The sequence below is a fragment of the Nelumbo lutea genome, chromosome 8 (genome assembly GCF_056320005.1).
Source record: "Nelumbo lutea isolate HS-2025 chromosome 8, American lotus-T2T, whole genome shotgun sequence".
NCBI classification, from domain to species: domain Eukaryota; kingdom Viridiplantae; phylum Streptophyta; class Magnoliopsida; order Proteales; family Nelumbonaceae; genus Nelumbo; species Nelumbo lutea.
In genome coordinates, this window is record NC_142691.1 from 5,355,205 (window position 1) to 5,367,414 (window position 12,210).

At 39.5% G+C, this 12,210-nt stretch overlaps 1 protein-coding gene across 1 annotated transcript; it reads right to left on the reverse strand.

Annotated features, from left to right (window-relative positions):
* Positions 1 to 5,726: 5,726 nt before the first annotated feature.
* LOC148842335 (putative leucine-rich repeat receptor-like protein kinase At1g68400) lies at positions 5,727 to 8,135 on the reverse strand. The gene is made up of 2 exons (XM_088956803.1): positions 6,812 to 8,135; positions 5,727 to 6,681 (listed from the first exon to the last, which is right to left on the reverse strand). The coding sequence occupies exons 1-2, from the start codon at positions 8,061 to 8,063 to the stop codon at positions 6,029 to 6,031; spliced, it is 1,905 nt and encodes a 634-aa protein (XP_088812929.1). The 5' UTR covers positions 8,064 to 8,135; the 3' UTR covers positions 5,727 to 6,028.
* Positions 8,136 to 12,210: the final 4,075 nt, after the last annotated feature.

Genomic DNA, 12,210 nt, shown 5'->3' on the forward strand with positions numbered 1-12,210 from the left:
GTTATTGCTAAAAGAAAAGAAAGACACACTTTACAGAACTCTTTCTCATTCTTTTTGTTCAATCTGTTGGGGATTAATTATTCTAATTCATTGCTGAATTTCAGTTCTGATTCAAGGCTTGACGACAAGCATCCAGTGAATAATGTTCCAAATGAAAAACCAATAGTTGGAGCACCTCCTCCGACTAATGTGATCTGCAAGAGGCAAAATCAGCGTTTGGAAAACTAAATTTTGGTCGTAATTAATTCGTAACCATAGAATTAGAATTAGATGATGACAAGTCATATATAGCTAGGATGGTAATCGAAAACAATGAAGGTGGTTCTGGTTCTGGTTCATAACCATAGAGATCGATTTAGATTATTGATATTCTTGTTGTTGCTTCCGATGTTAAATTGCTATAATGAAAAATATTTATTATTTAATTGATCGTTGTCTCCTTCTCTTTGGTATGGACGTTTGCATTATTAGTATTCCACTATGTATGTATGGTTGGTACATGGGAAAACAACTTTTATGCACTGCATGTGTTAATTTAGGTCATGATTTTGTTAATTAATGTTTCAACTTTTTTTTTTTCAAATTATGATTAGGGGTGTTAATTGGACTGGATTTGGTCCAATCATATCCAGTCCAATGTGAGTCCATTATAAATGGATCAGGACCAATCCAATCCAATGAATGTTTTGGATCAATTTGGGTCGATCCAATTCAATGTTGACTGTCCAATCTGTTTAAATTCATTTTGATTTAGATTGGTTTCAGTCCAAACCTGGTCCATTGACACATATGTTCTTCTTATCTTACATCAATGGGCTAGATATTGGCTTAATCCAACCTAATTCAATATAAATTTGTTACAAATGGATCAGGTCCAATCCAATCTAATAAATATTTTGGACTGGATTGGTCAAATCCAATATGTCTTGTTTGACCCGTCCAATCTGTCTAAATTGATTTCGGACTGAATGGAATCCAATCCAAAACCAATCCATTGACACCCTTAATTGTGACAATGCATTTCATTCGATTAGACAATCTTAGGAAATTATTTATAGGGGAAAAAAAAAAGATTGAAGCTTTGAGGTATATCTTGACATGGGAGTGTTCTATAAGAATGGAAAATGACCGCCATATTCGAATTTGAATACAAGCAAGCTATATATGTTTGTAGAAAGCTCTTTGAGTCTGCTTTTCACACAACAAATGGATTAAGATTTGGAGTTTCTCATGCAAAATCAAGATCATTTTTTTATAAGGCTTCATTTGGAAGGGGTATAAATACAAATATGTAGAGTGCAATATCTTATATTTTGTATTATTTTATATATATTTGTATTCTATATACTTGTATTTGTACTTTTTTCTAACTGAGCTTAAGGGACGCATTATTGATTGTGGGAAACCAAAAAAATGTCATAAACTCCATGAACCCTTGTTGTATGTGAAATTGTGAATCGTTGTAAATGGTTTTTTAGTAACTATTAAACTTGGGGGTTTGTTTTAAGCAAGTTGATATAAACCTTCTGGTAGGTGTATCAGAATTTTGAATTGAACACAATTGAACCTTTGGCTTTCTAAGAAAATTTTCTTGTTTTTTGCTCCTTATGTTTTAGAGGCTCAGTTTGGAAGGAGAACAAATACAAATATATATAGTTCAAATACATACAAAACAATACAAAATGCAAGGCTTTGCACTCTACTTTTATTTGTACTCCTTCCAAACTGAGCCCGTAGGATTTCTTAGATTGATGAGCATTTTACCCGAGTTCTCTCTTGCACTTTCCTTTCGACCCCATTGTTAAGATAGTATTATATCTGAAGGCATTACCTTTAGAACATTATTTATGCACCTTAGGCTGTGTTTGGTTGCAGTGCAATTTTATTTGCACTAGTACAAATGCATGGAAGTGCAAATGAAAAAAATGTAAATTCTCATTTAATTTTGTTCTGTATTTTATTTTAGTCTGCTTCATGTCTTAATTAATTTTATTTACACTACAATCAAACAAAAATAAGCTAAAATTTGAAACAAAAATAGGTCAGAATTTACACGAATTATTTACACTGCCATAGTTTTGCATCAATGCAAATTTATTTGCATTGCAGCCAAACACAGTCTTAAAATTAATGCCATATATGTATGTCCAAGTGTATCCATCAATGTTTTCAAAACCGAATCGTACAACGAACTAGTAAGGGGCCCGGTTCTCAGGTCGAACGGTCCGACCGTTTGAATCAAACAAACGGTTCATTCTGACAAAAAAATAAAACTTAACAAAAAAACAAAAACTGCCAATACCATCGAATGGTCCAAATGGTTCAACCACCTAGGTCAGCAGTTTGCTGACTAAATCAATGATTTTTGCGAAATAACGGTTTTGGGGTAAAATGGAACTGATCAAGTAACAGTTCTTGGTTTTTCAGGTCCGGTTTTGAAAACCATAGTATCCATTGTAGTCTATTATGGGTATTGACAAGCTCCTACAAAGAAAGCTTGTACTTTTTCCAAGACTAGAAGAAAGTGTAGGAAAATCAAATTTTCATTCAAACCCATGAAAATTAATCTCTAAATTGATTAAAAAAAAAGAAATGAAAAAGGAGGGGGAGTATAGATGCCTTACCCCTTGAGAGAATCTATATAAGAGAGCAATAACTTACAGAATAATCCATGTATAAAGAAGATTTCATGAAGAATAAAGAGGACGATAGCCTTTAGTCCATCTCAAGGATCCACGAACTATGGTCCCATTTGGTTTGCTGGAATAGGGGTTTGGAACCAGGTAATTGATTGGACAGAATCCGAATCCCATTTCCATTCATGGTGGAATGGTGCCATTCCCTCCCTCTTCCTTGGAAATGAAATCTCATTTCAGATTATATCAATTTTCATTCCGATTTCTGTTTGAACCAAACAGACTATGAGAATAGATCATCCCAATTCCGGTTTTGAAAGATTTTGATTCCAATTTCAACTATAAACCAAACAGGCCCTACATGTAATTGCTTAATTGGCAAAGCCTCCCATTCTTTGAATTTGTGAGAATTTCTCTTCTCTACTATTACATAAACTTGGTTCTGATCTTCCTTCTCCATGGAGGTGGATTCCCTTTTAAGTATTTCCCCTCTCCAAGTTAATTTTCTTCTCTACAGAATTGGCTTCAAACTAACTTGTCGTTTATGAGCTTGCATCATCGTCGAGGCTGTTTCTACTTCACTACTTAGAGGTTTTTCACCTACATAACCCTCAGTAAAATTAATACATCTTTCTAGGGCCCCATTGACCCTCCATCACCTCCAAGTATTATTTCTCATCGTCCAGTTCCACCATACCATGCCCATATTATCCCAGCATGACCCATATCATTTGATTGTCCAACCACCACATTGTCAACTGATACCACCACCACCACCACACCACCCGAGTGAACCGAGTTTGTTAATTGAATAGTGAAAACTATAACCACTCAATTTTAGTTTCAAGTTTTATTGTTTAAAACTTAGGACTCAGTTTGGAAAGAGTACCATGTACGGTATAGAACATTGTATTCTGTATGTATTTCTAACAGGGGTGGCAATTTTTCACCCAACCCACCCAACATCTAACCCGTCCAACCTGTTCATTTATTTGGCGGGTTGTGTGATCAACCCGTCACCCCGTCCATTTAAATGGGTTAAGTTGTATTGGGTTGTGGATAATCGTTGGGTTAACCATTATAGATGTTAGTATTAATTACTTAGCCTATTTTTTATTTTCTTCATATGAATTAAATAATTTATAATTAATGTATTATTTTTTTATTAATTATTAACTAAATTTGATTTTGTCTTGAATCAACACACTTCGTCCAACATAAATCCAAATCAATTTGACCCAAGTCTGGACTATTTCAACGTGGTCTGACACGAACCCAAAATAGACTTCGGACGGGACGGCTCGGTACTGTTTGCTTTGCCTGGTTTGGGTCGTTCGGTCCAACCATTATTCACATAGCCCGGATCAACCCGATACAAGCCGATCTAGGTCGACCGAAATCCGAAACGATTGGGTCGGGTGGGTCCGAAACGATTGGGTCGGGTGGGTTCGAACCCTAAACCGTCCACTTGCTTTGTCCGGTTTGGATCATCCAGGTTGGTTCATATCCGTGCAACTCGACCCAAGTACGACCCGGTCTGATTAACTTCTTTTGACCCGCTTCGGGCCAATCGATTCGACCCCAAACCCGTACACAAACCTGATATGAGCCCACCCAAGTCAATCCACTATATGACTGAACCGGTCCGGTTCGGTCGGGGTCTGATACAACCGATTTGAACCGGTCAAATGGGTTTTGTCCGACCGGACTGAACCGGTTCGGACGGGTTCTAGTCCGACCGGACTGATCCAGATCTAAACGGTTCAACCACTCTTGAACTTGATGTGATCACCTCGAAGACAATCCAATTAGATAGTTCAAGTTGGCCTGACCGGTTTGAACCTATGTGGTTCATCAAATCCAAAACCCAAACATAGTTAAATGGTTTTGTTGTTTCTATTATAAAAATAACATGTATGTAATGTGATTTGAACCTTCATCATTTGTGTAAATAGCAATCACTATTACCACTAAGCTATGACTAATTAATTTATTAAAAAGTAGTTAGTTTTTTGTTTCAAGTACATAACTATATGATTAATGGATTTGGGTGGATTGGATTGGGTTAAAGTGGGTTTGGGTTGAACCCAACCCATTTAATTTTATATAACTGGATCATTAACGGGTTGGCGGGTTAAATGGGTTGGGTTGAGTAACTCAACCCGCCCAATTGCCACCACTGATTTCTACTCTTTCCAAACCTTGTATTGTACTCTTTCCACTCAAAAGATTTTCACAAGAAACCTTTCAGCAAACATGTTGGAGTACAGAGACTCAATTCTCTCATTGACCACCCATAGTAGTGGCTTCACTTCTGCTGGTTTTAATGCTCCTTGCTCCTTCACGGTGGATAACAAGACCAGGTCTCCCATGTTTTTAAAATTGAAATTCTTCAACTACTGTGATAAATATGAGGAGACATAGTTTTAACATTCATAGCATGCCCTCATTTTCAAAAGGACCCAAAGGAAACCCAGCCTCTTCAGTTGCTTGTGGGGCTAGGCTCCAGTGCCAACCCACTGACACCCTATTAATGGAAAACTGATACATTTTTACTGAGCTCTCATGCAAAAAAAACAAGAATCTTGTGAACCCCTCTTAAGATTCATCCTTCTTTCTCTGATTCTATCATGTATACCCTCTTGTCCATTTCAAACCAACATTGTACGCGTGCAATCTCTGTTCATCACACGTTTATGCTTCAGCTGAAGAAGATGAAAGTAATGACTGACATTCAAGAATGTTATAAACCATGTGAATCTTTACATGAAGTAATGAACCAACATTTACTTCCAAGGCCTGGTTTGTTTACAGTGCAATTTTATCTGTACTTGGTGCAAAAGTATGGGAGTGCAAATGATTTTAGTGTAAATCCTGATTTATTTTTGTTTCTAACTGTCACCTTATTTCGTTTGTTTGCATAGCAGATGAAGTAAAATAAACCTGGACCAAATTAAAGTAAAACCCAAAACAGAAGTTTAACCAGAATCCACAGCCCAAGTCTTGCATCAACAGAGAATTTCTCAAACAAAATAGTTTAGTATGACTAGAATGCACCCAGAGAGAACTGTAGATCGGTAGTAGATTCTCCAATAGATGAGACTCCTAAAGAAATTCTTAAATGTTAATATCCTTATGTGTAAAGCTCTTATATAAGAAATGAGGCTACTTCTTTCTTTCTTTGCCCAAAAGAGGGGAGAGAGAGAGAGATTCTTCAATGTTTTTCTAGATGGAAATGAATGGATCATCTTGTGAAGAATATGGTTGATCTAGATGGTTAACATTATCTGCACTCAATTTGTCGATTGGTGGACCTCCTACCTGGAGCTCCTATTGTATTAAAACAATTAAAAAAGGCCTTAATCAATAAGCATCGGCACACAAGCCAAGGTTCAGCTGCTAGTGAAGCTAGGAGTATCTTCTGATGGAGAAGGAGATGAATCAGAAGACAGGTCATTCAGAGGAGAATGGTTTCCCCCTTGTCTACATTCCCTCGTCCTGATGTCCTCAATCATCTCATGCACTACGCTCATCTTAGGACGATCTTGTGGTGTCTGGGCCAAGCAAAGCAAGGCCACCTGCAGGAGAGCCATCATTTCTTCTTCAGACCCCTTGTACCGCAACAGTTCAATATCAAACACCTCTGACGTCCATTCCTCTCGCACAACGCGTTGTACCCACATGGGTAGACTGGTTTCTCCTTCCCCTGTTGCCATTTTGCCAGTAAGAATCTCCAAGAGAATCACTCCAAAACTATAAACATCGGATTTGCTGGTGAATTTCCTTTGGCTGTAGTTAAGCATTAATTCCGGTGCCTTGTATGCACCGTTTGATGTCAATGGGGAGAGAAAAAGTTGGTGAAGTGCGAAGTCAGAAATGCAGGCATTGCCAGCCTGATCAATAACAATGTTGGAGGACGTGAGGTGGCCGTGGGGGAGCTTGGATTTGCATTCACTGTGGAGGAACGCAAGACCCTTAGCAGAGTCCGACGCCAGCTTTAACCTTGTCATCCAATCCAGGGGAGTTCTTCCAGGTCCTCGATTTCCTGGAAAATGTGGCTCTTGTTAGTTCATAATCCATGTAAATGAAATCCAGACAATCTCATGGAACTTAAGAGGAATTCAATCACTGCAAGTTTCAAAAGTAGTCCACCAGAAGAAGAAGAAGAAACTGACCGTGTAAGAGAGAATATAAGCTTCCATTTGGGAGGTAATCGTACACCAGAAGAAGCACTTCTTCGGAAGAGAAGTAAGCTCTGAGGCTGACGATATTACTGTGTCTCAACCCACCTATCTCTCTCAGCAAAACATCAAATTCTTTCCTTATCCCCCTTTCCCTAGTCCGCTTCACCACGAAAACATCCCCTCCGTCCATCACTACCTTGTAAGTTGTCCCCAGGATCCCCTTTCCCAGCATCTCTGCAGAAGACTTCAAAAGATCATCCACTCTCAGGCCCTGTTTGCATCCTTCAAAGAAGACCATCTCTTCTTCATCATTCTCCCCTCCTCCTCTGTACCTTTCTTCGTATCCATACCTCTTCTTCATTTCTTTCGGTCTCTTTCCACCCAGACCAGTCTGGTGATGTTTGGTGCGTCGCTTCCAGTAGCAATAGAAAACCCCAATCATGGCGATGACCACGGACACATCTACGATTACAATGACGAGTACAACTCGAAGACTTAATTTTTTTCCATGTCTCTCAGAGGCCCTCACCGGGACCGGATCACTCAGAACCATTCGATTCAAACACTTGTACGGTAACGGCTTGCCGCAAAGATTCTTGTTGCCGGTGAAAGAAGACTCTGCGAACGAGGAAAGAGATGTCGGAATTTGACCGGAGAGATTGTTTCCGGACACGTTGAAATCTGCAACTGGGACATCGAGCGAGGACAATGTTCCAGTGAAAGAATTGGCTTCGAGGCGAAGAGTCAACAAGTGGGACAAGCGATTCAATTCAGTCATCGGAATGTGGCCGGAGAAGCCGTTGTGAGAGAGATCGAGTCGGCGGAGGCGGCGGAGCTGGGAGATTCCAGCAGGGATGTCACCGGAGAAATGGTTATGGGAGAGAAAGAGCAGCTTCATGTTGGTCCAGGAGGAGAAGTTCAAAGAGGAAGAAGAAAGGGCGTTATTTTTTAGGCTTAGAAGTCTGAGGCGAGTGAGATGTGTCAGAATTTGAATGGAGCCAGTGAGATTGAGATCTTCGAGGACGAGTCGGGTAACTCGGTGGTTGTTTTTGCTGCAGGTTACGCCGAGCCATGAACCAGAGCAGGGATGGGATGAATTGGACCAGGAGGAAAGAGAGTTAGAGGGGTCTGAAGCAAACTTGAAAGCAAACAAAGCGTCGAAATCGGGGCTAGAGGCGGGAATACAACAGAAAGATACAGAGAAGAAAAGTATAAACACTCCGAACTCCGTCGACAGCTTCATCGCATATCTTGCAGTTGCAGATGTAGGTGGTGAGAAAAACACTCAAAACAGGGGAAGGACTAAACAAAAAGCTCTGTTCTACTAATAAAATGGACAAGGGAAAATGCCGTTTATGAGATGAACGTTACATTGGGAGTTACGGATTAGGATAGGTGGCGACGTACAAAAGTAAAAGACACAGAGGGGGTCCCAGTTCATAAAATCATAGTGGCACATAATAGATCAGATGGTTTGGATGCATCGAAAGGTTGAATTTGACCTTTTTTGTGAGACAGGTGTATAACGTTTCCTGATTCCCGATACATCCGTTCGTTTGTAAATAATAAATATATTTTTTTTCATCGTACCGAGTAGCCGTTGGGGGGCCGGGCCGGGTAGGTCATAGGTGGACCGTGGACGCGAGTACGCGACTCACGACTCGCGAGTGACTGAGAAGTTGAGAGGGAAAGCATAAGAAATTTACGGTAGGCATTGACGTGATGATTAATGAACGGCAAGGATGGGATAGAATGTTCACACTTCACAGCATCCCCGTATTATCGACTACATCTTAATTTCCCCCAACTAGTTGGGCTTGGGTCGCTTGGCTATCATCCCATGTAGATGTAGGGATGATCATGGACCGATCCAAGTTGGGCCTAATTGGGCTTTTAGAGGGTAGTAATATTTTGGGCAGATCGGGTCCAGCCTGCCCACATTAGGGAGAATTTTTGCGTTCAGCTGATCCTAATTAGCCCATGTGTTGTTTGGAGTGTGAATGAGATGTGCAGACATAGATCGTGTTGGAATATGTTAGCACGGTTTTTTGTTGGGAAGAGATCCGAACTCCGATCTTAATACATGCCGGGAAACGAGACAGAGTGATGGTGTGAAAATTCTCCCTTGATCCCTATGAATACTTAATCCTAGTTTTAATGTTATGCTATTGGAGGTAAGATGCCAACTGGCTAATTGGTAAGGGTTCCTGCTATTTGTAGAGGAGGATTGAACCCCGCCTGCACCAGGGTTTTGGTGGAAGAGGGGGTTGGGCCTTTGGGGGATGGGCTGCCCCTGTTGTGTAGCCCCATGGTGCCATAAAATAAAATATTATTATGCTATTGTACGTGAATTTACAATTCAAGCCCAGCCCAAATTAAACCCAACAACTCAGAGTTGGGTTCAGCTTCGGTAGGCCGTCTTTTTACAAATACATGGTTCAATTTAAAAATAGAATGCAAAATACATACAATATGACACTAAGATATACTTATTACAAATATACAATTATTAAAAGAGATACATATCAATACATTGAAATTGTTAATATTATTTTGATGGCATAGAATTTAGTGCATGTGTATACATTTTTGTGCATGATTGTGGGTCCAAGTTGGTCATACAATATTATATAAATATAACCCTAGGTTTACATAATGTAAACGCAGATACATAGCATATATACATAATGTGCATATGCACACAAGGTAAATATGCTATAAAAGGTGGATGGGGTGGGATTGGGATTTGGGGTTGGTTCGGGCTCAGTTTACGTGTTAGCAAACGGATCTTTTGGGCCCAGGCTAACTGGAGCTGGTGAACTGTGAAACAGGTTGGTTTAGGATGAATTAATGTCACTGACTCTATAGCATAGCAATGGTCTGGCTCCAAAGCACAAAAGAGGACATTGTTTGAGATGCCCACTGGCTCAGTTGGTGAGGGTTTTAGTTAATTGTAGTGGAGCCTTGTATTGATTCCTACCTTCACCCACTCACCCACCCAGGTTGGGCAGGTTATGGATTATGAGAGATGGGTTACCCTCCATTGTGTAATCCTACAAAGCTAGAAAAAAATAAAGGATATGAAGCCTGTTTGAAAGCAATGAGCTGAACATTTATCCAAGCTGCCACAGCTGCTCTGAAGCACTCTAGATAAGCTATATAAAGAGGCTGAGGAGGATAAGCCCAAAAAATGACTGAGTAACAAACAATAGGACTTTTCGGATTTTTCACCACAGCTTAAAAGCCATATATGGGCCCACCTTAGAAAACTAGAAGCTGCTGGGCTTTAACCCTGTCAAAAGGGGGCACATGGTTTGAACTTGAAGTAGTAAATAAGGGCTCATAATTTGATAATGTATATAAGATTAAACAAATGGAACAGTGGAACAGGATTCATATGCTCAACCCCATGTAGTCGAAACAAGGCTTAAATGATGATTATGATGAACGGAATGGTTCCGAAACTAGTGAAAAGGGGAAAATTATCCCATTATAAAACCCAGCTACTAAAATATTTCTGATTTCTCTTGCCTGTTACCTTTCTGGATAGGGTTGCTTCCTGTAGTCAGTTGCTATCTATACAGTACTAGAGTTGATACTTTAAAGTTCAGAGAAGCATGACCACCTCGAATCGGATGGTGAATGACGTGATCCAAGTACCCAACAGCTTATGAATCCCCTCCCTGCCTACGTAATTTACTGGTCCCTAGACGGCCTAGACCCTAGTGACTATTGGTGTTGTGTGGACGGAGCCAAGAGTTGCTGCACGGTCCAACTTGCAGGGGACCAATTTCTTTTGCCCTATTGGACCTATTGACCTAATAATGGGGACAGCATATTGAATTTGAGTCCATTTTCTTCCTACCCACATTGGCAAATGATGGTGAGGACCTGGGCCCGTATGGAAATGCTTGCATTAATACCTGCAGCCTCAAAGGTAACATCAATTGCATCACACAAATTGATTGTTAATTAATACTCCTAAAGTTACAAATACAAGAAGATGCTTCATATCAATAGAGAGGGAGAGAGGTTGGCAGTTGGAATTAAATTGAAGCTGGGGATAATGGATTAAGCCTTAAGGGTGGTTAAGATACAACCAAACAAAGTTACAAACAACTAGGAGATTTGGTTGGATGTTACACATCCTCTCACTGTGCTTCTTTTGTGTCTATGCCCAATTACTTCAAATTTCAATTGCTTTGATGGGAAACGTTCTCATTCCCTGAATCCCGCGTGTGTGTGTGTGTGGGGGGGGGGGGGGGGGCAATGACCATTCCCTCAAATAGGGGAATGTCATTCTACTAGAAATGAGAAGGGGGGCAATGACCATTCCCTCAAATAGGGGAATGTCATTCTACTAGAAATGAGAATGAAATTCTCACTTTATTCAATCAAACAGTTAGAATTGGAGTCGACCATTTTTATTCTGATTCCAAATCCCTATGCCGGCAAATCAAACGGACCCTCAGTTTACGCCCTTGTGGCTTTTTTTTACCCTTCTGAGTTTGAAGGAGAACAAACTTTTTTGGGGGAGTAAAGGAGAGACCAACATTTTGAAAGTTGGTTTCTTGGTAAGCTCTTGACCGAGGCAGGCATATAGAGGAAAACGTGTTAAAAAGGATTTTATCACTTGTTTTCTTTGACCCAAATGCAGTTCTAAGAATTTTTTTTTTTCTTTTTATTTCTATATCCTACGGGAATTGCTAATATATAGACTTCAATTTTTCAATTTTCTATTATAGCCTACAGGGTGAGTTTGTTTGGGAAAGACCTACAGCCTCAATCTATAGCTTGAGTTAATATATACAGCACTCTTAAGTGATTATTGAGCTCTTTGTCTTGCTAGTAGCTAGGGTTTACTGCAGCTTTTTGGTTAATTTTTGGGGGTTCCCCTCAACACCGTGGCAGTCGAGGCTTCAGATCTCCCCCAATATATCTATGACCATTTTTCAGTTAAAACTCAGTTTGGAAGGAGTGCAAATGTAAATATGTAGAGTGAAAATACATACAAAATAATAGAAAATTCACGGTTTTGCACTCTACATATTTGTATTTGTACTCTTTCTGAAATGAGCCTAAGGCTCCGTTTGTTTGCGATACAAATATTGAATCAGGGTATTTACCTCGGTTCATGTTTGCGAGTGTTTGTTTGAAACATAAAAAAGTAATGATTATCAGAGCAAAAACGTATTTTTTTTACACTTTTATACTCTGAAAAGATAGCATTACTATACTTATTTTTTGGATACAATTTTGTGTTTATTCAATAATTAACTTTTTGACCAAAGTTAAGGCATTGGAGCATAAGATAGTTAGAACATTTAATGATGGGTCCACACTTTGTACCGATTTTAAACAAACAAGATGAATACAAAAATGGTTTAAAA

Bases quoted from the DNA above. Each gene is read 5' to 3' on its own strand.
- LOC148842335 (XM_088956803.1), bottom strand. From the start codon at position 8,063: ATGAAGCTGTCGACGGAGTTCGGAGTGTTTATACTTTTCTTCTCTGTA. The intron at 6,682-6,811 runs GTCAGTTTCTTC...CACATTTTCCAG, and splicing joins CTTATATTCTCTCTTACACG to GAAATCGAGGACCTGGAAGA.